The sequence below is a fragment of the Dermacentor variabilis genome, chromosome 1 (genome assembly GCF_050947875.1).
Source record: "Dermacentor variabilis isolate Ectoservices chromosome 1, ASM5094787v1, whole genome shotgun sequence".
Lineage (NCBI taxonomy): Eukaryota > Metazoa > Arthropoda > Arachnida > Ixodida > Ixodidae > Dermacentor > Dermacentor variabilis.
Window position 1 is genome coordinate 281,825,995 of NC_134568.1, and position 26,269 is coordinate 281,852,263.

General features: G+C 46.2%; 1 protein-coding gene across 3 annotated transcripts in view; it reads left to right on the forward strand.

Annotated features, from left to right (window-relative positions):
• Positions 1-20,044, forward strand: part of LOC142566030 (toll-like receptor 2 type-2) — a 45,660-nt gene extending 25,616 nt beyond the window's left edge. For 2 of the 3 annotated variants that reach the window (XM_075676739.1, XM_075676748.1), the window contains 5 exons: positions 3,016-3,883; positions 12,264-12,832; positions 12,945-13,086; positions 15,265-15,589; positions 16,532-20,043. In XM_075676739.1, coding sequence (XP_075532854.1) covers positions 3,016-3,883; positions 12,264-12,832; positions 12,945-13,086; positions 15,265-15,589; positions 16,532-16,814 — 2,187 coding nt within the window. In that variant the 3' untranslated portion in view covers positions 16,815-20,043. Of the gene's footprint in view, positions 1-3,015; positions 3,884-12,263; positions 12,833-12,944; positions 13,087-15,264; positions 15,590-16,531 lie in introns of all 3 variants that reach the window. The other variant, XM_075676730.1, reaches the window with a different exon arrangement.
• The last annotated feature ends 6,225 nt before the right edge of the window (positions 20,045-26,269 follow it).

A 26,269-nucleotide genomic window follows, 5' to 3' on the forward strand; every position in this document is an offset into this window, starting at 1 on the left:
CCCTACTTTGGTGTCCAGGAAGCACAACACGTCAGCTACTTGAAGTGCATGTTCTACATCTCCCTCTTGTTAAAGTTAGGCATTCGCTGCCTCGAATCCACGGCGGACAGCTTTTCGTTTGACGCTTGGTTCTTCATCGTCAGCATCTGACGGTGCAGAGCTTGCATCGTGCAGATTATGCGCTTACTGAGCGGATCCGTCGACGAGCTCCAGGATCTGCTCGTCGTTCAGAGGCTTCCAAGCGTTGGCACCGCCGTACACTTGTAAGAAGGCTATTTCTTAATTTGGGTTCTTTTCGCCGAGCTGCGGAACAGCGTCACGAAGGACCTCGAGCGGAAGGTCATCCTCCCGATTTTAGCAGGGGCATCGAGGGTCCTTCACTGCGCCCCGAGCTATCTTCAGCTTTTGAAGGCATACAAGTCTGCGCTTTATTACCTTCCACACAAACGACGTAATGGCGTGCGAGTTCACTTTTGTTGTGTGCCTGTGTCTACGTGTCTCTTTTCTTTTCGCCTTGACCGCACCCATGCGCTGCTTCCATCCCAATGTGAAGCAGTGTCCGTAATAGCGAAAGAGAAAAATGCGTCCAATTTCATCCCCGAAAGGGCTGTTCGTGGTCCGGACTGCGAGTTTCTATAGCAACGGTGCAGAAATGCATGGCCACCGACCGTCCGCTGAAAATTTCGCCTACGCATGGCGGGTTGTCCATATTAACGGGGTCCACATTAACGAAACATGACTGTATAAATACGCTTTGGGCTCCTATGCCCCTTGTGTCACAGTGGCACGTACCCAGACGCCCAAGAATGGGAGATGTCACATATAAGAAATATAAGAAAATAAAAGAAGCGGTTGAATATCGTGCGTTATTCCATTAATAGGTAGGTGTGCCTTAGAGATACAAATGAGCTGACTTACTTACAGACTTTATGTAGTAATTTTTTTGTTTGGAACCGCAGAACATAGATGCGCTCACTGTCAATACTTTGTTGCTCAAACATCCATGCTATATACCGCTTAATCTTTTTTATGGGAAACCGATAAACAAACATAGGATTTAAAGAATGTAATGATACTTTCTTCGCTATTCGGTTCTTTCAGCATGGCGGACACTATATAGACGAATAGCCGTCGCTTTGCGTTCGTAATTAACAAAGATTAGTTGATTAACTCTTTACTTACGGGTTTTAACGCCAACCTTACAGTATTGGAGGAAATATTAAAATTTCCACATAATAATAATAATAATAATAATAATAATAATAATAATAATAATAATAATATGTACTTTATTTTTCGTCCGAGCGATATAGTAATACTCGCCATCCTCTGCTGTGCAGAATGCGATTCTAGATGCGCCGACGACGACAACGTGACGGCCGCACGGTTGTGAAGTGTCTTCATTTATATGTTTTCACTTTCATTTTGAAAACGTAGCGTGTACCTTTAGAACGTAGCGGAATTCAGGACGGACGAGTTTTGGTCCGGGGCTGTCGTCTGGGACTCCGCGAAGGCCCTTGCACTAATCAGCCGCTGACAACAATATATAGCTTGTAGGCTGCGGCTGATACCTTCGCCATCTTTTAGTTGTGAGGCAAACTGGCCTTTGTTTGGAAATGTTCATAACAAGCTTCACAACAGACACAGAAGTAAACGAGTTCGAAAACTCCTCTACGTACCATCCACTCTGAATGCGGAAGTAGCCGTGATCGATTCTGTAATGAGAGTGTGTGCTGCGAGAGTGATTCGGACACTGAGCGGCCCTTTTCTCAGTTATCAGATTAGCAATCTTTCGTAGAAGTGAACAAGACGTTCCTACCATTGTCTTCCCTTTCTCTGAGTAATTAACGCATGCATTTAAATACATTTAATGTTTATCGCTGGAATAATAAATATAAGCTTTTCTTTGTTTTACTGGATTTGCAATTTTGCTCAACATGGTCAATGTTTCTTGAAAAAAAAAAGTTTTTTTTTCCTGCTCAAAATTCACGGAAATTTTGCATCACTAGTTTCAGTATCGGAGCTACAACTTCGAAAAAATTCGCTTTGAAAGCAAATTTTATTCTCGATGAATATGTCAACAACGTATGACGTTTTTAAAACGGCATAAATTAATTTTACCTCCTGCGGCGTCCCCCTCCAATACTAAAATTGCGACGTTGGCGTTAAAACGTGTCATTAAAGCGATAATTAACGAATCTTTGTTAACTACATACGCGCAGCGACGGCTACTCGGCCATCTAGTGTCTGCAATACTCAAATAGCTAAAGTCGAAGAAAACATTATTACATCATTGCATCATCTAAATTCTTTTTTTTTTACGAAAATCTGTTTTCATTAAAAAAAGATCACGCGGTAAACCGGAGTACTCTATGGCGCATACACAGTTTTTTAAAAGAATGGAGTAGCTCAAATTAAAAGAAAAAAGGAAAGAAAAGAAAAGAAAAAACGGGAGAAAGATAAACTGAAATAAGTCGCTCAATATCATGCGCTATTTCATTAGGAGGTCTGTTTGCTTTAGAGATAATTATGAGGCTATATTATAATTTATATGAACAGGTTTTACGTCGTGGTGTATTGCTTGATTACGCAGAACAAAGAGAGGCGTACTCGCATTTCTTCACTGGTCAAGGTGAAGTAGTTATAAAGGCCGCGGTGCTAATATATACATATCCACAAATAAATCCTGTGAGGTACTGACCGACCAAATGACGGGAAACCTTGGTAGGCTGTAGGCAAAGAAAACTTCACTTTTAACAGCCGTTTGCTTAAGTGTAGCAACTTGGAAGTGTCAATGAAGTGGTTGCTCTGGCTATCGCGCAGTTGATGCTATATTTAGCGTTACAAGAGACGTGATCAGATGGTAATCGCGCTATTGGTGGTGCTGATCATGTACGGTTCATTTGTATGACGCCGGTGATAGCGCCTCCAATTAGCTCTATGTTAAACATGGTGCGATATATCACATTTAGACCTTCAACAGCCGGGGCTGCTATTTTTGTCTATTCTTTACAGGAGATCGACTTGTCTAACAACAGAATAATTGGCATCGACAAGTTATCCACGGGAAGTACGCCCAAGCTCAAGATACTCCGTGCTGGCGATAACGACATCTCCTGGCTCTCTAAGTTTGGTCCTCGCAACATCGCAATCGAAAAATTGGAACTCAGGAACTGCAACATAAGCGCATTGCGCACTGATACGTTTAGCCAGCTGTCTGAGTTGAAGATTCTTGATCTCTCTTACAACGCCATCGAATATATACCCGGCAGCTATTTTCACAAGGAGTCGAAGCTCAAGTACTTCAACATTGCTGCAAACAAGCTCCGCAGCATAAACAGTACTTTCAAAGCAACACGGCGCATGGAAAAGCTAAACTTATCTATGAACTACATCGAAGACATTGGGGAAGCTTTCGTCAGCATGCCGGCATTGAAAATATTGACGCTAAGGAATAACCGTATCCAGTTCATTCAGGATGACACGTTCAAATTTAACTCCAACATCGAACACCTGGATCTGAGCGGCAACAAGCTTGACTGGGTCGGCAAGGACTGCTTCCTTCGTCTGTTCCGCCTCAGAGTGCTCCTCGTGACCGGAACTTCGCTCGCACTGCTCAATGGCTCGCTTCACGGTCTGCCCTACTTGAAGTACCTCTTCATTCACGACAACCGCCTGCAAAGGCTCACCGCTGCGGATTTTGAAGGCAGCCGGCAGCTTTCTTTCATCTATGCGAGCCGGAACAATATCACCAGCGTCCGAGGAGCGTTCAGAGGTCTTCACGACTTGCAGACGCTCAGACTAGACGGAAATCGACTCAGATCCGTGCACAGAGCAAGCTTCCCGGATAAGCTCGACAAACTGAAGCGGCTCGAGTTGGGCGGTGAGCCGATGTTTCTTGTTACTGCCCCGTGATTTTTGTTGTTGTTGTTGTTGTTGTTGTTGTTGTTGTTGTTGTTGTTGTTGTACTCACGTGTCCGTAGGCGCCTTTGCGGTGCATGGCGCATGGTGTATGTGCCTTTTTTGCCTCCACGCTGGATTTTCCCGAATGGAATGCAAGTACGGCGGCCGCGTTCCGATTGGGGCGGAATGAACCCCCCCCCCCCCCCCCCCCGTGCTAAATTTAAGTAAATGTGAGCGCGTAAATTTGGAGACGTTTCTATTTGGTGTCATATGCCAGGACTTCCACAACAAATGGAAAGCGTCAATATCAGCCTGAGTAACGTGTTTGTCAGTGCAGCAGGTTAATTCACAACAAAGAACACGGTGGATCTTCGCAAATACCTATAGCTCGATTAAATAAGCCACTTATAAAAAGTCTTTAAAGAAAGTATGCACCCGAAGACGCCGCCGTGTGGGGAACAACAAGGATTAAAGGGGATGCCGGCTAATTAACCTCATTAGCAGTGACAAATTTGTCGCGACACGTAAGCACGTCTGCTAACAGTTTTATCATCGCAGCATCGGACATTGCCAAGTTAAGTTTTAGTAAGAGCTAGAAGAAGATAAAAATGCCTTACGAAATACCTTGGCGAAACATTTAGAAATGTAAATGCGCTTGCAGTGTATTTGAGTAAAAGTGTCGGTTGTTTAAACACAATTACTGAGTACACGCAGCATCCTTGTTTTGTAAACACAGGCTACGATAACCCAACCCGGTGTTCGTTCTTCGTTTTGTGCAGTACGTACACCGCAATAAAAGTTCAATGTCTGCATTCTGCATACCCTCTACGAGAGAACAGAGAGAAAGTTCAAATTATCGAGCGTCACTACCTATAACCGCAGCAAAACTTTATGTGCCATAATGTCTGTCTTGACCATCACATGCTCACAACTATACCCTTCAAATGGGTAATCCTGAGCGACTTTCAAGCAGTTTTATTGAGCATCAATTCCACAAAGATGAAAAGAAAAACGATGCACGCTCTAGTATATGAAGTACAAAAGATATAAATACAAAGACGATAGACTTGCAACATGAAATTTTATTTCAGTGGATTCCTGGTCGATGTGGCATTTCAGGCAACACAGAGGCAGACAGTTTAGCACAAACGGCGCATACTGAAACTGAGACTCATCTGATACCTCTCTCACATAGCGATGCACGCAACAGTTTACGACACATTTCAGTCCGGTTATCGAGATGTAGCTTGTGTTTGAAAACGGTGGTCGAAACTCCGTTCTAGTTCACACTGACCCAAAAATACAGTTCACTGTTCCAGTAAAGGTTTCACGTTCTCTCAAAACAGTAATACACAGACTACGTCTAGGCACAGCGTGCACAAGGTGTTTCTTTTTTTATTTATTTTTTTTTAATTATTTTTTTTTACAGAATAGGACGAGCCGAAAGTGCGATGGGCTCTTGCTCAGAATTAAAAAGAAGAAATTGGACACCTCTTGTTGCACTGCAGTATTGATGCTCAGCATAGAAAGAAATTACGGGACAAATTGTGTGCGCTGGACAAACGGCCACCTCTCACTGGGCAAAATGCTGGGACCACACGCAATAGTTGAATTTCAAACGCGCTCAGTTAGCGCCTTAAAATAATTTTAGGAAGTAACAAGAATTGCGGATAATTACGACAACGTAGTAACTATAGCTGAATGCCTTGACGAGTAGCGCAAAAAACATGGACCAAGAAAGCCACTAGTACACAGGACGGACGCCCGTCCAATTGGCCAAACGCTGGTCCAAATCGACTGGCCCAAACAAAGGTTTTATCGTAGTAATTATGTTCTGTGGCTATGGGCGGCAGTTTAATGTTTTTGCGAAGTGCCCTTGATCTTGACTTCGTTACAACCTGTGGTACAAGGTTGCGTACCGGGTGTTTCTACGAAGACTACGAATATTTAAGAGTAGATATTTCGAGAGAAAAGCACAGTTGACCGCGGCCTGACGGGTGATACGTGATAATCAGTCACCGATTAACAAAAGTCCATTAAATTTTACACTTTCGGTTTCAGCGTGCCTATCGTAATTAGGAAATTGAAGCGCGCTCTGCCCGCACAAGCCATGTATCAACGTTTGTATCTGAAGATATGCAATTACCCACGAAACTGTGGCAATTTCGACTACGAGAGCGCGCGTAATCGAAACTGGGACACATGCAGCGATCGCAAAGCCGCGCCCCCCGAGGCGACGATTAACTTGCGTCACTCAGCAGCGGGCAGGCAGCGCGCTGCGACAGCGAGGAACACGTAGCGGCAGCCTGCAGTTTGTCTCTGATTTTTGTGAACAAATAAAATTCGCGTGTAACTGTGAGCTGAACATGTCTAGTGCTCTATTAAAGCGGCATTGCGAAAGGAGGAGGAGGAGACAAAGGAGAGGAAAGACAGGGAGGTTAGCCAGTGTAAGTACCGGCTGGCTACCCTGTGCTGGGGAAAGGGGTAAAGGGAATAAAAGGAGAAAGGAGAAGAGGAAAAAAATGGAAAAAAAGAGAAAATTCACACAGTAACGTGAAATTACGCGCTACAACGTTCAAAGGCGGTCGCACAATTCGCAGTTCCTTAAAAACTTCAACAAAGCCCTTAAGGCCTTGAGTGCCGAAGCCCGTCTGGACCAATGTCCTAGAGCTTTTTCCTCTGTAAAGGGGCGATTGTCCAGTTTTGCGAGAGCGGTCACGAGCACTTTTCTTCGCACTGCGTAACGGGGACAGTCACATAGGAGGTGTTGAATCGTCTCCTCGCAGCCGCAGGTGTCACAAGTAGGGCTGTCGGCCATGCCAATGCGGAATGAATATGAGTTCGTGAATGCCACGCCGAGTCACAGGCGGCACAGAAGTGTTGCGTCCGCTCGTGGCAACCCTGGTGGTAGGCGGAGTTGCAGACGTGGATCCAATTTGTGGAGACGTGCGTTCGTGAAATCACTGGTGTTCCACAGATTCTGCGTAAGCTCGCGGGCGAGGGAACGAAGACTTGTGGCTGCATCTGTTCTTGACAGCGGTATGGGTATAATCTGGGCACCATCATGAGCCGACCGGGCAGCGTCATCCGCACTGTCATTTCCTGAAATTCCACAGTGTCCCGGTATCCACTGGTAGATGATGTTGTGTCCCTTGTTGATTGCGTGATGGTGGAGCAGTCGGATGTCTGCGACTAGGTGCTCATTTGGTCCATGGTTGAAAGGAGACATCAGACACTGAAGAGCTGCCTTTGAGTCACATAAGATGGACCATGAATGTGATGATTTGTGAACTATAAACTCCAGAGCAGCACGGATAGCTGCGAGTTCTGCAGCCGTCGATGACGTAATGTGAGATGTCTTGAACTTGAGGGTGACGCACTCTGCGGGAATCACCACTGCTCCAGCTGAACTATTAGAGGATACAGAACCGTCTGTGTAAACATGGATGCGTCCTCTGTGCTGTTCATGTAGCACTGAAAGCACGGTTTGTTTGAGGGCGAAAGTGGACATCTCCGTTTTCCTTTTGATACCGGGAATAGCAAGAAGAGCCTGGAGTGGATGGAGGCACCACAGCGGTTGAGGTGGTCGTGCTGCAGGCGTGAAGTTTGACGGTAAAATTCCATGGTTGGCGGCAATAATCTTGCTAAACGCTGAACGAGGTCGAGCGGCAGGAAGGGAGGCGAGATGATGCGATGGAAGGCGGGCGAAGTGCCTGATATGCATCCTTAAAGTGTCGACTTGAAGATACGTGTTGATGGGGTGGTCATGCGCGATGGCTATTGTTGCTGCCGTGGACGCACATCTGGGAAGACCAAGGCAAATTCGCAGAGCTTGCGCTTGTACAGATTGGAGGGCACGGAGGTTGGTCTTGCCGGTCCCACCCAGTACAGGTAAGCTATAGCGCAGGAGACCGAGGAATAGTGCGTTATAGAGTTGGAGCATCGCACTCACAGACGCACCCCATGACTTGCCCGCAAGAAATCTGAGCACGTGGGTTATCATGACTAATTTCCTTTTTAGGTAGGATATTTGAGGACTCCAGGAAAGGTCGCGATCTATTATCACTCCTAGAAACCGGTGCGTCTTCTCGTAGGCAATTGGCTGTCCATTAATTCTGATAACGTACGGTTTCATTGCTTTACGCGTGAAAGCGACTATAGAGCACTTCTCGCAGGACAGCTCCAGACCTCGTGCTCGAAGATAACCTGATGTTAGTGTGGCCGCTTTTTGAAGTCTGGCGCGCACCTGAGGACGCGTCGCTCCTGATGACCAAATGCATATATCGTCTGCATAGATCGACACATGGACGGATTCCGGAAGGGTATGGACCAGGTCGATGAGCACCAGGTTAAATAGAGTGGGGCTCAAAACTCCGCCTTGTGGTACGCCTCGGTACGTGTTGCGTTGTGATGACGCACCGTCCTCTGTTTGCACAAAGAATGACCTGTCCTTCAAGAAGCTGGATATCCACCGAAAAACAAGGCCGCCTAGGCCGACCTCACCCAAGGCGTCCAGGATGGCTTGATGGGTTACGTTGTCATATGCGCCTTTGACATCCAGGAACATCGCCGCTGACAGTCTCCTGAGGCTTTTTTCGTGCTGAACAGACGAGACAAGATCTATAACGTTGTCTATAGAAGAGCGTCCGCGTCGAAAGCCTGCCATAGCGTCAGGATATAACCGGTAGTGTTCTAGATACCACTCCAGACGCGTCAGCACCATCCTCTCCATCACCTTTCCTAGACAACTGGCCAGAGCAATGGGACGATAAGACGCCACATCTAGGGGTGATTTACCTGGCTTGAGCAAAGGCACAAGGCGGCTGGACTTCCATGCAGCTGGAACTTCTCCATCACGCCATGAATTATTGTACACGTCTAGAAGTGCATGCCGGGCTGTGTGACCGAGGTTTCCAAGAGCTGCGTATGTCACCCCGTCAGGCCCAGGCGATGAGGAACGTCTGCACGCTGCCAACGCCGCCTGCAACTCCTCGATGGAAAACAGATTGTCCATACGAGAATCCCGCGAGATTGGAACATCACGGGGATCACGTATAGCGAACGATGGCGGTAAACCAGCAACTTTGAAACAGAAGTCCTCCGCTACGTCGATCTCTCTGCGACCTAGGTAGAGAGCCAGGCATTTGAAGGGGTGGCGTTGTTGCGGTGATGTTCGAAGACCACGCACTGTTCTCCATATATGTGACAGGGGTTTACGTGGATCAAGGGTATCACAGAAGGCCTTCCATCTTAGAGACTGCAGGGAGTTGATCCGACGCTGGATCTTCTTCTGTATGCGTCTCGCCTCCCGTAGGTCGTAGATGGACTTGGTGCGCCTGTACCTTCTTTCCGCGCGACGGCGGATTGCTCGAAGCCGCTCCAATTCTGCTTCGAATTCAGAAAATTTAGGAATAGGCCTGAAAGATCTTGTGGCTTCTTGAGCAGCAGCGTTAATTAGCTTCTCGATGTTGCCAGGCAGACAGTCCTGGATCTCTTCGCAAATCTTCTCCATGAGCAATGTGTATTTAGGCCAGTCGATGTGATGAAGAACTGTAGTAGAGTGTGACTTGCGTATGCCGTCGATTTTGACATATGTTGGAACGTGGTCACTACCATGCGTTTCGTTGTCCGTGAACCATTTCACACTGGCACTGAGGCATCTTGAAACAAATGTCAAGTCCAGGCAGCTGCTGTATGTCAATCCCCGCAGAAAAGTGGGACTGCCATCATTTAGGCAGCAGAGCTCATGGTCCGACGCGAAGGATAGTACACGTCTGCCTCGACAGTCCATCTTTAAGCTTCCCCATAGCGGATGATGCGCATTGAAGTCGCCGGTAATAACCCATGGTCCAGGTGTCGCTGTTAAAATTGCACCCAGTCGTGCGTTGTCAAATCGACTATTAGGTGAAATGTAGGCACCTATGAGCGTGAGTGCGACGTTCTTGCATTTTATAGTCAAACACACATACTGATTGTCGTCATCAGGTGCCACTGGGTGTAAAACATACGTGAAATCGCATCTGATATAAACGATGACTTTGCTGCGGTCGGTACAGGTGGCAGATATGAAAGCTTCATATCCTGATAGGCGGATGGCGCTCTCAACGTTGGGTTCACAAATGACGATGATTGGAAATTTGTTCTTAAAAACAAACGGACGAAAGTCCGAAATACGCGATTTAATGCCTCTGACATTCCATTGGAAGATAGACGCTTCCTTGACCTCTTTAAGGAACGAATGTAGAGGAGCAGCCATGGTGCTTCTCAAGACCGGACAGTACCGGATACAGGGCATCCAGTATTTGAAGTGCGCCTCGAGCCGCCGGAGTGTGTATGGCGGTCAGCAGTGCTCGTAGCGTGTTCATAAGGGCCCTTATCATGGTGACAACTTGTTTGTCGTTGTCTTGGTTGCTGCCAGAAGGTGAAGCATGATTCGGCGAGCGTGCTACATCTTGTCGCTCCGCTGGTGGATCTAGCCGTGGCAATGGCGGCCACTCCTCGCTTGAGGCAATGATATGGGAGACATTCTGCTGAGGAATCTCATTGCTGCTATTGCTAGTTGTATGCAGAAGTTGCTGGACTGTCAGTGGACGCGGTGCATCCTTAGCAATAGCAGTGGGTTTCCTAGATCTCCGGCGACGTGAACGTCGACGTCGCACCTTAGCGGCAGCCTCCCTGTGCGAGGAACCATCCCTGACCATTTGCCTCAAGACTTTCGCCTCATTTTTCACATGTGGGCAATTCTTCGAAGTTGCATCGTGAGAGCCCTGACAATTTGCGCACTTTTGGTTTTCTGCACGACAGGCGTCGGAGCTGTGCGAACCAGAGCACCGTGAGCATACGGCAGCGTTTGTGCAAACCGCACTAACGTGCCCTATCCTTTGACACTTCCTGCACTGAAGCGGCTTTGGCACAAAAGGCCGTACAATGTGTCGGAAGTGACCGACCTTGACGTGGGACGGTAGGCTGTCTCCTTTGAAAGTTAACTTGACACACTGCGAGTTTCCCAGGCGGCGGGCTTGCAATATGGCAATTCCCTCTGTCGCCGGCTTGATGAGTATATGCAGGTCAGCATCGCTTATGGAATTATCTACGTCATACACAACGCCGGCCGTAGAGTCATGATGGTCTTGTTTATAGCAGCGTACGTTGATGCTATCCAGCACCTTAACGTTGCTCAGAATATCTAGCGCGCTGCGGTTTGTGACATCTATAGCGAGGATGTTCTTACGGCAGTTGATCCTTATATCTTTGATCTGACCCGGAACAAGTGCCTCGAGCGATACAGATGTGGCTTGGCGGTTGATCCGGTTCAGATTGTCGCTAGCAGCCACAGGCACATATAAAATGGTGAGGTCTGATGGCTTTCGCGTCGGGATCACAGTTGCCTTACTTGTGGAAGGAGACGTCCTGACGAGCCTTCTCTTTGCTTTGTGCTTCGCTACGGGCACGAAGTCGCTGTCATCCGAGGTTTCATCACTGGTCCCTGAGTAGATCACAGTGTCCTCGCTGTAGGTGTCACTCGGGCGACTAGACCGCTTTCTCGGTGCGGTCGCTGTTGACGTAGAGGGACCAGGAACCTCTCCAGGCGACTCCACGTCCATCGCCGTAGTTAAGGGAGTGGCGTCTCCCACAAAGTAGCTTTAAATTCTCAGAGACAAAAAGGCAGCGTTCCACACAGGACACTTCGTCGTCGTCCGAGCGCCGGCATTGCGAAAGGCGTTGAAGAATTCCTGCCCAGAAACGAGGGTGTACGCCTCTTAGATGAAAGTGGCCTGCAGCTCTCGTGTACTTTTATCTGCTGCAGCGTTGATTTCCGTATGCAGTACTGGTTCCTGTTATGTCAATGCTTGGGCGCTGTATAACCGACAAATGTAGACGATAGAAACTGAAATAATATAGGTACGGAAGTACTATGCTGTGTGGTTAGACCGCGTCGTACTCATGTATTTTTTACATACTTATTTATTTATTTTATTATTTTCACATATGACATCTGCAACGTGCTTGTGTCCGACGTGGCTGTGTGCAACGCGGCTGTGTGCTTTTGTCTCGGCGTATAATAATCTATGTTTTTCATTTACACGCATTTATGCAAACCTGCAATTTTCATGCTTGTTTTTCTTCTGTACCTCCCACCCCTCACCCACTGTAATGTCTGAATAGGCGCTGTGGGTACTAAATAAATAAATGAATTTATGAAAGTCGCTCAGATATTACTTATGCGATGCCTATGCTAAAATGTATGCCTGCCCGCGACACAAGCTCATTATTATCCAAAGAAGCGAATATCATGCATGCCCCTTTCTGGTATTGTCCGCACGTGACACTATAGTAAGGCATACAACTTTCTTTTACAGGAAATCCGCTTCTCTGCGACTGTCAGCTTACGTGGCTCGTGAAAAGCGCCGCTTCTCTAGCTGCAAAAGGGGTCCCAGTTTGTCAAGGGCCCCACTGGAACCGAGGGGAGCAACTGTTCAACTTATCAGTAGAGAATCTCACGGCGTGGTTCACGAACTGCAGCCGGGGCTGCGACTGTGCCTGCCTTCAGGACACTCCGTTTTCTGCAGCCATACACGTCAACTGTTCTCGCAAAGGGCTGAAGGAGCTTCCAGAAGAGTTCCCGTCGAAAACACGCGTTCTTGATCTAAGCTGGAACCGCTTGAGTCAACTGAAAAACGAATTGATCTTTAAGACTCCATTCCTCGTTTCACTTAACCTAGCCAATAATCTGCTCTCAGACATCGGAACCGGAGTCATTCCGCGCTCAACGGAACGAATAGACCTGAGCAAGAACTCTTTACGTACATTTCCTTTTGGCATGGTCTCCGAAAGGACAGTAGTGGCCATCAGGCTTTCGGGTAATCCTTGGGAGTGCAGCTGTCAGGACTACTCCTTCAGGCAATGGGCCGAAGCACATAGTTCTGCAGTAAGTGAACAGCAGTCTAAATGAACTTCGGGTTTCTTACTCGCGCATTCGGTTCACAGCCTCCTATTTACTCTTCCGTCTATTTCGACTTTCTTCTCCTACGCATGTTCAGATTCAGGATTACAACGAAACTGTCTGCGCTCAAGGACAAAGCCAGTATACATCAGGAAAGAAGTTCATGCATCTCGGAGAAAAGGATTTGTGCCCCTCACTGAAAGTCTTCATCGTGCTGGCGTATGGAATTCCTTTCCTGGGTACGTACTTATTTCTCATTGCCATTCGTAGCTTATGGTGTTCTAAATCATATAGCTACAACTACAGGATACGACGGGCAGTTGTCTTAGTTAAGAGTTCTGTTAGTATATAAATGCAGTTTTCTTTTACGGTGTCTTAGCTTAACTAGTTTGCGCTGTCAAATTATAATGCTAAAATGCCGCAGTTATCTCCGGCTATACCCTTCTGATGATTCCGAACACTACAATAAAATCCGATCGATTTCTTACATTGATCGAGTGATTGGCAGATTGACTGTTTGACTGATTCGGTTTAACGAGGTGCACCTGAACGATGAAAGGGGAACGCCATAGAGATTTTTTTTTGATCGAATTAGCGACCATTTCAGCAGAAAACAATATTGACGCAGCCACCATGGCAGGTAATTCATATTTTTTTGCTGGGAATGTCCAACAGCGAACAGCTCATATCTCTGCACTGCTCTTAAGCATATGTGAAGTGCGCGAGTGTTTTTTCATTTCATTCATTGTTATTTCATTTATTAACGTCAGCCATATACTGGGGCTATTACAGGGATATTATCCTGTAAGTGTGTATATCCCTATGTCGTCTTCCAGGTTCCTTTTGTCCATCTATTGTGCAATTGTTTGTTCAATTTGTCATTTTGTCTACTTTTGTCCAGTTCCTTTTGACCATTTACGTCAGCACGTACCTGCGTAGTCGATCATAGAGGTTAGAAGAAGAAACGGACACCGAAGTGCGGGAGTGATTCTGAGAAAGCTTTGCTTTAAAATCAAGTCAAGCTTAGAAGGTATGATGTTAATAATGACGACGTGTACATGTTTCTATAGGGATATCTGCCTTGCTAGAAAGAACGATAGATTATCCTACGAGGGATAACGGGTTGACCGCTTTCTCTGCAACGGTTGCTCTGAGCCTGTGACTCAGCAACCATTTTCCCGTACTCTCGGCTTTAGAAGGGACAGCAAGCGGGTTGCCGATCGAGGAAGCGCTGATCCATTAGAGCAGGTGTCTTTGTTGCTCGTCCGTCCGTCTCTGCTTTCTCTGCTCAGTTCGCTCGACTGATGCGGCTGTTGTTGCGCTCCGCATCTCGAGCACGGATAATCGCGGAGGGTCTGCATCGCTTTTGTTTCACTGCCAGCGGCCGTCGCTGCACTGGGTTCTTGTGATTCAACGTGGTGGCCTTCTCGCTTCGATTCGTCACGTTTTATTGGCCTCATCACGTATACCGCGCTGGCACACGCGCAGGGCAAGTACGGACTTCTAGCATACTTTTAATACCTACGCATGAACCGAATAGCGTAGCAGTGTTCGTCACATCGTCGCAGTGGACCACGCTGCACGTGCATGGCGTTGGTGTCCCACAAGCTCCTTTGAAATGAAGGCACATTTTTTCGCCAGACGTGTGCGGAAAGTGTTGTGAAAGGCCTAGTTTTCTGTTGTAGTGATGACAAGGAAGGACAAGGACAAGGAAGTTGGGTTTACAACGGCTTTAAGAGGTAGCCAGGGGGAAGTTTGCGCCTCTTGTTTCTCCCTAGTCTCCCCCTAGGGATCTTAGTCTCCCCGTTTTCTAGTCTATCTCGTGATTTATGTGCCGTGTGGCCAGGGATGACTGGCCACGCGCCGTCTTTTAGGTGGTCGCCGGTATATTGGTGAATCTGCCCGGTGGACTTTCCCGTTTTATTACGTGAATCACTTTTCTGCAAGCGAAGCGTAGGAAGTCGTCAGTAATCCCTGTACTCGCAGGATAGTGCGAATGCTTGTAAGGCAACACGTCGATTTTAGACGAACATGGCTTCTGCATATTGCAGTAACATCACTCGTAATGCAGCAAAATTTGTTTTACGGAGCAGCCATGCCATATATAACGACGACACAGCACCATGGCTTTGCTAAACGCCACTACGGCGTCTGTTTTCATTCTGACACATTTCTTTTTCTCGGTAGTTTGTTATATTCTGCCGATGTGGTTTCTGCAACGACGACCTTAGTTGATGTATTTATATAGTGTTGCGCTCAATAGGGAAGAACATAGTGTTCGTTCAGGAGATTAAAGTTCGCGAATTGCTTATACATTTTTGGCAACCGGGCATATATCATTGTGGTATAGAGCGAAATGGATTCAAATCTTTGTATTTTTTTAGGTTGTCATTACTGTTCCCGCCCTTTTTCTGCAGCGTTGTTGGTTACTGTCATGGCCTCCGTGACAGTCTACTTGAAATACAAGCAGCAGATAAGGGTGTGGCTGTACGCGCGCGGAATCTGCCACACTCTCCAGTGCATCAAGGAGGATGATATTGACGAGGACAAGGACTTCGACGTGTTCCTCTCGTTCAGCAGCAAAGATCGAGAGTGGGCGTACAGCGAGCTTCTTCCGAAAGTCGAGGCGCATGGCTTCGCGGTCTGTACCTACGACCGAAACTTCAAGGGTGGCTTCCTGATTCAGGACATCGTACAGGAGGCCGTCTCGTGCTCAAGGCGCACTCTCTTGGTTCTGACACAGTGAGTCCTACATGCATTGCAGTTCGGAGTGAGCTGAGAGACTCTTTTACAAGAATGTCATCAATGGGGCATCAACATATCCCTCGATTAGTGAGAATGATTGCTGAGTATTGAACTAATAATAGGCAAGGTTTGAAGGGGGCAGTACAGAAGTCTATACTTCATAGGCACCCGCAGTGCACGGTCGCTAAGTGCATGGTTATGGCATTCTGCTGCTGAAAATGAGGCTGCGGGTTCAATTCCTCGCCGCGGAGGCCGCATTTCTATGCAGTAGAAATGTAAAAGCGCTTGCGTACTTATGTGCACGTTAAATAACCCCAGAGTTTCGTCAAATTTAATCTGGAGCCCTCCACCACGACGTCCGTCATAACCCACTGTGCTGTTTCGGGACGTTAAAACTTGAACCCTATAGCTGCAATTTAACTAATCAATTTTAACTTCTTAGGCGAGGTGCGTTTCTTTTTTAAAAGTGGAAGCCTGCGTATATTTTACATAAGAAGTCACTGCTTGGGAGGAAAGTGCGTCCTCGCCTTTCTTACCCTTCCTAAAATCCTCTGTCACGGACCTTTACTGCGATATAATTTGTTAGCACATTTCTGCCCCATAGCGCTTCAAAAGTATTAGCGTGACGTTGATGTTACTACACAGCAACGCGAGATGAAACGACCTTGAAGCGGTGCTCATAAAACCTGCGTCCAATTAAAAAAAAAACTGCTGTTCTGTGAATACAAATCCTTGCAGTGTTTTTCCCACAAGTACAATTTATTGCCTCGAATAAAAAAGCTCATTTCACTTAGCGTTTCTCTCATGTTTAAGTACTGTTGAAGCGTGAGGGTAGTTATATAGCCAGGCTGTGCAATTCACGAGAGGTGGCGCAGTCGCTTTCATTGCACTCCCTCCTCAATTAAAGATCTTCTCTCTTTTTTTCCTTCGTCTCCCCAGGCACTACGTGGAGAGCGAATGGTGCCGCTGGGAATTTCGCGTGGCGCAGCACCGCGCCCTGCAGGACAACATCAACCGCCTGATCATCGTGGCCGTTGGCGAGGTCTGTCCCGAAGGCATCGACGAGGAACTGCAGCGGTACATGCAGGAGACCAACTATCTGCGTTGGGGCGAACCGCATTTCTGGGACAAGTTGCTCTACTCGCTGCCCAAGCAGGGCGCCCGCACCAGGGTCATCCCGAACGCGTACCCTATGTCTCCTGTCGCTTCGACGATACACTGACGTCGCAAGTCCGCCGCGGTCGCAGTCCTGCAGCTCAAGAACGTAATGCGTGTGCGTGTGTGCAATTCGACGCCTTGAGTATGTAACTGTGGGCGTACTCGCCATTTTTGTTCGTTGTGTGACCTGTGCGCGTCTTGAGTCAAGTGGCGCAGGGTTTTTCTCACTCATTCGACTCACTCCGGACGCAGTTGTGCTTTTTTTAACTGCATGGCACCGCTAACGAAACGACGTATATTTCAGTGCTCAACTCTTCATTTTGCTATTTATTGCGCATTCATTTCACATATGCATGTATGTGTCATTTATACTGAGTGGACCGGCATGCGGTTCTCTAGAGTCGTGTACACGTCGTTATAAGCTTGATTTGATCTGAAGGACGTTTTTTCGAGCTCTCATGCACGTTGATCCCTCGCCGAAGCCTTGGCGTCAGCGACATTCATTGTTCGACCACTGTTAATCACTTCTTGCCCAGATAAATTTGTAGTGCCAGAGAAATTATGAGAGCAGATTCTTGCTTGCTTGTCGAAGTTACCGAATGAAATGCCAGCAACCGCACCGCATGGTGTATATATATATATATATATACACACTGTACCTGTACCTATGAGAAAGCGCTGGTATGTGCAGCATTTTGATGTGGCCAGCTTAAAAGTAATTGTTGTGAACTTCTAGAATGTGGCGTATGCCCTATGTACGCGCTGCAATATACACACAGCGCTTCGGACGGTCACGCAGCCTAATCTAGACTGAACTGGAAGTGCGTCCAATTGGGACTGTTCGCGTTTACACAAGTCAAAGACCCAACTGAATCAGTTTCTTGTCCTAAGTAATATGTTATTTCATGTGTGCACATCTTATAGAACATCATAAGTGAGCAACAGTGGATACTTTTTTTTTCGGCGTGGAGATGCAACACACGAAGTCGTACAGCGCATGAAGTGCGCGCAATGTACACAAATACTCACTCACGGAAGCACGGAAGACAAGGAAAAGCGACGGTAAAGTGAACAGCCTATTTCAAATATTTAATGGTTACAGGAAAGGGTCGAACAACTCGCTCTCTACTCAAGCCTGTTAATTTAGTCTTGTTTGGCCAAACTACCATGCCTTCCGAATCAAACTTTACTGATGTTATTCAAATCGTGAGTAACGAATGCGGATCGCACAGATGATTTAGACCTTCTAGCGGACACACTGTGCGCGAGAAAGTGTATTCAGATAGTGCATAATTAACGAAGATTTGTCAACTTCAAAAATTTTGCGTTCATTGTGTACCAATATATTTTTATCTTTAAAGACATTCGTAACCCAAGGCAAGTTATTTTCGTTCGAGTTTTCCACGAAGCTCGTTTTGCAAGGTGTCCGACCCCCCCCCCTCCCCACCATCCCCAGTTGGTCGCTCAGTGCTGTTAATTTCGCAGGCAGGAATATCGGGGCAAAGACGCGTCCCAGTGTTATGTATAGCTCGTCGCGCACTGGGCGTCAAGTCTTAAAGGGCTGCCGGCAGTCGTGTTCTCGCCTGGCGAAAAGAAACGTCTACACGACGAGCTACGTCACACCGGCTCGCGCCTTTGCACTGACATCCCCGCCTTAGACCGCGAAATTAGCTGCACTAGCTAAAAAAATTTCGGTATGAACATTGCGAAACACGAACTCTATATAAAAATAAGATAAAATGAACTTGTCTCAGTACGACTGCCTTCAATACTGACAGCGATAGAACATTGGGACGCCTCGGCTCAAGCCAACGTCTCAATGTCTGCACTGACGGAAGAGAAGTCGAGACGTTGGCCCCAGCGACATCCGCTGTTCGACTGATCACTTCAAGCCTCTGCCTTCCTGTGAACTTCTGCTTTGTTTGGATGTGTTCAAGACTGTAATACAAAGGTAGACCATAGAAGCAAAAATAAATATAAAAAGCTAAGTAATACATTTGAGTTCCACTTAAGTTTTGCGAACGTTATTTCCCATGCCCAGTGTGTCCGCCAAGGAGTGAACAATTATATGTGCAAGCCACACTGCTCGCGTAGCGTATTAAATAAAATTAGTGAAAAGTCCGACTTTGAAGCTTATTGTGTGTGTAGATATATATATATCCTCAGAACGTTCAGTGGCTCACGAAGTAGTACCTTCAGACAATGACTCTTCTCCGTGATGTACCTATACGGTTCACACACGTATGCGCGAGCCTTACGTTTGTGTGCACATCTAAGTCATGCAATAACTTACAAGATTCGCCACTTCATTAAAAATAAATAAAAATGAAACTGTGTATTTGTCACGTGGTCATTTTAAAACCCCTAAAGTTGTGTCTTTCCCGAGGAGTTAGAATATTATCTACATTCCTCGCATGGGAGGGAAGAAGATAGGCGTGTTTCTGCTTGAACGCAGTTGCTAGTTGTTCAAACGGGAAAGTTATCACTAAGTGCTGTGTAGTGCTGGGCAGGCATGTTTAGTTTTCAGTGGTCGAAAGATGGCATGGCCTTTGTTGCATCAGCATGACGTTACTAATTAGTACGGAGTAAAGAAGTAATATGCCCAACATATACGGCATGGTTAGCGCGTAGTAGCGCATAATTTTTCGCCATTGTCCACGCATACTAATGGTGTCCGCAACAATGCTACGCGCAGTTGCACTGCGTTGAGCCTTATATCGCACCCGCCGTGGTTGCTCAGTGGCTATGGTGTTGGGCTGCTGAGCACGAGGTCGCGGGATGGAATCCTGGCCATGGTGGCCGTATCTCGATGGGGGCGAAAACACCCGTGTACTTAGGTTTAGCTGCACGTTAAAGAACCCCAGGTGTTCGAAATTTCCGGAGTCCTCCACTACGGCATGCATCATAAAGTGGTTTTGGCACGTAAAACCCCATAATTAAAAAAAAAGTATTATACCGCAAATTTCTCAGCACCTGAATTCACTGCAAGCTGCAGCGAAATCTAGAAAAGGAATGACGTCTTTGTTACACGGGAGAGCAGGCATTTTGTTTCTTTTCCGATGTTTATTTACTAGCGACTATGTTAGTTTAACGTGCAGACATCTAAATTTTTGCATGTGCCCTCTTCGCACGGGTGTTTCTGATGCAATGAAGTATACGCCTGAAAACACACACAGCCGACAGTAGAATTAAGTACTCTATACTCGGTGTATAACTCTGTATACTTGGAGTATCCAAAAAAAGCGTACTCGTCATTATTTGAGAGCAGGGGAAATAGAGGGCTCAGGGTTTTTTTTTTTTTTGTGCTCGTTCTTTAGAGAGAGAAAGTCGATCGAGTGCGTCACGTTGAGTACATCTGGTCCCGTATTCACAAAACTTCTCGTTCGTAAAAGTACGTTACCTCAACTGGCCACTCAGGATCGCGATCAGCCTGATAAGGACACGATTGCCGCGGTGGCTTCTGATCGCGGACGGTACTTGCGTAAGTTTTGTGGATATCGGCTCTATGCAACTGTGCGCGTGTCATGTGCGAAACAGAGAGAAGAAAAATAGGCGGGAACACTCGGGGGGGGGGGGGGGAGGGGGGTGTTCGTTGCACTTGAGGGTGCTTCCTGGACTGCCAGCCTGCTTCGCCACCCGCTGTGGTTGCTCAGTGGCTATGGTGTTGGGCTGCTGAACACGAGGTCGCGGGATCGAATCCCGGCCACGGCGGCCGCATTTCGATGGGGGCGAAATGCGAAAACACCCGTGTACTTAGATTTAGGTGCACGTTAAAGAACCCCAGGTGGTCAAAATTTCCGGAGTCCTTCACTACGGCGTGCCTCATAATCAGAAAGTGGTTTTGGCACGTAAAACCCCAAATATTATTAGCCTGCTCCGCCAATTCTGGAAAAAGGCATCGATGGCCTCGGAGCATTCGCGCCTCTTTGGCAGATCTTCTGAACGGAAGCAAGCTCGAGAACTTCTGCTGGTTTATCGTGAAAACGGGAGCTTATCGGGCGTTCGGAAGAAATATGCCGTTGGGCTGTTTTACGTCATTAAGCAGTGTACATGTAAGCGTTAGTGGAAAGGCATCAGAGAGAGAAAACAATACTATTGCACCTGTCTTGCTTGCTTCGCCTTTTTTGTGTGTGTATTCCGTTGTGGCTGCCTACTCGTAGCAGCTCGTCATTTTTTCGTTTAACGCTTGAGTACGTCGATGATAAGTAAAACATAATCACGGGGCTTTGAACCAACACTAAAGTGCCTAATAAACCACTGCTGGCCTAAATACATTTACACATATATGTATTACTATGATCAGAAAACTATGAGCCACCATAGTTTTGCAACCTTGCTGGAAATCTTAAAATTTCGGTTTGCTTGTGACTTGTCTCTTAATTAGACCTGACAGGCTCACGTGGGTTGAGTGGTCGCCTTTACTCGCCGCGGTAGCCCAGCGGTTATGGCCTTGCATTGCTGAGTTCCAAGTCGCGGGATCAAATCCCGGCCGCGGCAGCCGCATTCCGATGGGGGCAGAATACAAAAACACCCGTGTACCGTGCATTGAGTGCACTTTAAAGAACCCTGGGCATTCTAAATTAATCCAGGGCGCGCCTAATCCACTAAGGCGTGCATCATAACCATATAGCGATTTTAGCACGCAAAACCCCAGAATTTATTATATTATTCATATTCTGGAGTGGTCCCACTAAGAGCAACTACGGGTATACGTAACACATCGAAAGGTATATCCATCGAAAGATCGACGCTCTCCTGATCGTACTAGGAACGTTAACAGATCGTAATGACACTACGATCATCGGCAGTGGCCTGACTTTGCAGTATAAAGGCAGCCAGGTCTCTATGTGGACCGTGTCGCCCGCAAATTGCACCGGCGCCGGTGATCGCAGCGCCGCCGCTTTGCTGAATGTTCGACATGGTTTGGGCAGCTTTGGCCTGGGAACTTTTGCGACAGGTAGGACGTCCGAATATACCGTGACAGAACAGTAGGTGCACCAGACGTCCGAGGCATGTTGACCTACAACAGCAGCGATCTTCCGAAGCACACATGAAAATTCAAATATCTCTTGCATCCAGTTAAGGCTCTGTCATTTCCTCCCTAGATCGAGTGTCATGGCTTCGTTCCTTAATTTAACTTCGCTCTATTCACGCCGCCGCATAGCATCATTACATTTCTTGCACAGCATCGTCAAGTCTTCCGTTAGACTTAAAAAAAGACAGCTATACTAACTTCTAAAAGTGGCACAGTGCAACATGGAAAGAAAGAAACAAGCCCAGTCGGCCAGGAAAAGGAACAGAGCGCTCTGTTCCTTCTTCAGGCCGGCTCGGCTTGTTTCTTCCTTTCCATGTTGCGCTGTGCCGCTTTTAGAATGCCTACCACCTCGCCCAACGCTCCACCCTAGTGAACTGCACTAACCTCGCGCCAAAGTCGTCGACGGGACGTCATCACAACTTAAACTCGATGCCCTACTTTACCCGCCCACTAATATTTTTAAATTCAGCTTTTTCCCTCGTTCCATAGCAGACTGGAATTCCTTACCTGGGTCTATTTGGTCATGCCCATCCCGAATTCATCATCCTTATCGCTGTATGGTATTTTGTTGTGTATAATTTTTCCTCTGTTAACCCACTCCTGCCTGCTATAGCGCTTATTGCGCTGCGTATGTATAAATAAATAAATAAATAAATAAATAAATAAATAAAACGATCATAATTCATTCACCGAGTATGTATTTTTCGAGAAAATGAACTTGCTCTGTTTGCCCCCCGTATGCCGCTGTCTGGCGACTATATCTTTCCGTATCAGCTTTCAACCGGATGCGGAGTCAGCTGCACACACGCGGCAGCCGCCTCGCTCTCGGAGCGAACGCTCTGGGGAAACGACGCGTGGCACGTCGCCTGAAGCTTAGCGGTCTGGCACAGGACGCGAGAAAACGGAGTTTCTCTACAAGCTACGAAAAGCGTGTTTCCAACGCTGCCATCATAGTCGCGCGCGCTTGTGCACGCATCGCTTTAGCGTAAGCATAAACAATATGCGTACATTATCTCATTACCCCACGTTCTGTGATACGGCTAAACATGTTTCTCACATTCCCTGGACTGGAACTCGTCGCCAGGAAAGCAGCACGTGCGTGTTCATACCTTGCACAAAGATGGCCTGTTCGGCCGCTCGAAAGAGAGAGCGAGAGGAAGAATTTAGATGCGGCAGTAACTTGTCAGTATACTCGGTAAACACGTCAAGTCAAATTTACACAAGCATACGTGTTCATACACAATTACAATCTTGCTGCATCGTTTTCTCCACGGTTACGCAAGCAGAAAAAAAAGGACTTGTATGCAAAGCGTATCTCGAAAATGATCGACTTGATAGCTTCGATTCTTTCTTTTATTGTTTACGCTTCTTTGCCAAAGCCCTGTGTACTCAGTTGGGCTTGGTGACTTGAAAAGTGTTTTTATTTTCTAATAACGACAAATGATTGAGAATAGGCAAGCTTATTACAATGAATGCGGAACGCCGGCCAATTCACTCTAACGTACGTATACATTTACTTATGAGGGCGCTTGTGCACTTTAAGTTGTCTGATAGAATCTAATGCGAATACAAAAAAAAATGTTCTTTGAAATTTAGGAACTAATACTGGCTCCTTTTATTTAAAAGAAATCGTATGAAGGCTATACTTGGTATACAGAGTTTTCTTTTGTTATTGCTTTGTAGTGTTCAGTGCAAAAAACAGCAACATATTATTCACAACTGAATGTTCGGTCAAGTATGCAGTTTGTAAGCATGAAACAACTAAGAGGTGACTATATATGCAATCATGACAATGACACTTACGAAAACAGGAAACTAGACACGACGCAGTACATGTACTAAGCTTGGTTTCGTAACATATGGGTAAGGCAGAGAAAACGAAACAGCGACTTGCAGTCGATGTTAATTCCTTGAAATAGAAGTTCGAGAAACAATTCTCATTATGTACGATCCTCAAAAGTCTGCGTGGATTCGCGCGCAGTAATAGTGCGGGCACTTGATAAAAGTCAGTATTTATACGCAGAAAATGTCGCATTTTGACTAGATAGCCGAGGCAAAATGAGACATAAAGAAAAAGAAATTTGAATTTTGCCAATAGTAAGTTGCCTACTGTGGCAGATTTTGTGGAACTATCCCGGAGTTTATCAAGAAGTCCAGATTCCCGATTTGACGCTGTCGGGACAGCCATTTGTCACGTGTTCAGGTCGGGTGACAGATGACACGGAGTCGGGTCTTCTCACAGCCCGGCTGCTCAACGAGGTGTTGGCCAACGTGAGGTGAAACTACGGAATCATCCTTGACAATTCATATTTACTGTTTCAAAGCGTGTCGACTACGGTTCAGTGGAGAGAGCAGAGAAGTATTTTCCCAGCATAGGTATGGGGGTGGGCTGAATACAATATCGCTCAGTAAACGTGAACTTTCACTTAAAAGTTACAGACAGAAAAACAAATTAGAAAGAAATGTGCAGAAGTTGCCACAAGGAAAACAAAAAGTTTGGTTTCAACAGGAGTGATTACGTCAGTACCGATTCCAATAAATGAGCTAAAAGAAAGACCACAACAGGACGCTTAGCAAATACTTTTTCATCAAGGCAATGTTTAAAAATAGTTTTTTTTTTCACCCCCCAGAAATATCGCAGACTGGAACAAGCTCCCAGCTGAAGTCATATCAGCAACTACTATATACAGACACGTTCTTAACAATAGTTTAATTACTGTTCACAAAAAATTATCGGTTTTAGGACTTGTGTACGTCTTCGACGTTCCCGAGTGCTGATCATACCTTTTCCTTGTGTATGCTTTTCCTTGTGTACACGTGAAGTTCCTTATTGGCATTTATACGGTAGCATTGTTAGTTTTGCTTATTCTGTTCCCTAATAAAGTCGTGCCCAGATTTATTCTATTCTTGTTTTGTCCCTACGATTACTTCCTTGTGAATAGTGGTCTAAGAATAGTTCGTAGTTTTGCAAATAATTGATAATTGTTCCTTATAGAGGTCGTTCCTGTGTTTCACATTGTACTGATATGTTTTCTTTCCCGACGAACACCAGCTGCCTTGGCCCCTACGGAGGCGATACTGTACATAAATAAAAGGAAAAGGAATGAACACTGCTTGAGATTTTACGTTCTCTGTACAGTGAGTGATCGGTTCAGATGTTTGCTTATCTTATGCAATAAGAAGCTGCTACACTTCGTTGCATGTGAGCTCGCGGAGCTTTCGATCCCCGAAATGTGCTTCCGCGAGCTCCCACATCAACATCTTGAAAAGAACAAGCATTTCAATAACAACACTTTCGTGTAGAGCCGCTTAGACCTTGCATTTATTTGCAAATTTTGCACGTCTAAAATAATTGAGCGAGCTTCCCGATAAGCGACTTAATGTGCATGTTATGCGATCTTCGTACCAAGCAGTCTAGCATCATCTTCTACGCTTGCGCACTATTCCAGGAAAGACAATTAAATTTTCATATCATCATTTGCGTGCAGTTATCATTTAATAACAAGAAAAGCGCAGTCGCGCTTTGTAGGCGTCATGAACGCATGCCCAGTGCGACATGCGGGTGCTACTGTTTCTGGGAGGCGAAACTTTCTTTTAGTGTTGTCATAGGCGCCGACAACGGGGAGGGGGGAGGGGGGGGGGGCTCCAGGGTCCGAGCCCCCTCCGGAGATATGCGGGGGGGGGCTGAGCCCCCCCCCCCCACACACACACTTAAAGTGCCATTACCAGAGTTTTGTCACTCACATCATTTGAGTTTTTTTTTTACTTTCCTCGACCTTTTCATTTGAAATTTTACTGGCGCTAGTAGCTTACTGTATCATTGTTGACGCTGGCGTGCACGGCTTTTAATTCATACTTTCGGTTTATTCTGCACATCCTGACAATACGAGGACAAGCGCATTAGAAGCACTAGCGGCGGCTGCCTCATCCTTATTTTCTCACTTCAACATTGTTATAAATTTCCACTGTAAACGCCATCTACATACACAATATATTTAAATACAGACACGATAAAGTTTATTATATTTTTGAAAGAGATAGAGGTAGCCAGTTAAAAACTATTTCTAAAGGTATGGATAGCCTACGCCTAGAGAATGAATATGTTGCTGCATGTTCACCATGCTTCAGATTGCATTGCGTGCTTTTTTGACCATGAAAAAAACCTACAGACTTCTGTGACCCCTGGCGCGTAATGCACGTGAACGTTCTGTGTCTCAGTATTGCTTCTTTTTCCAATAAGTAATGCTAACGACTCATGAAAAAAATTAACTTGTAATTATTTACAACATTTAGATGGGATGGAAACATCGTCAGTTGCATGCAAAGGTCATAAATATATAGAGTTTTCCAATTAACTGCCATGCGCCCAGATTTAAAATAGAGCAGTTGCGTTACTCGAAGAAGACCGAGTGCGTATTGTTTACAGTACAGTGGAGTAGCTGCCAGTAATTTTTTTCGTTACTGATATTTAATTAGGTTATTGT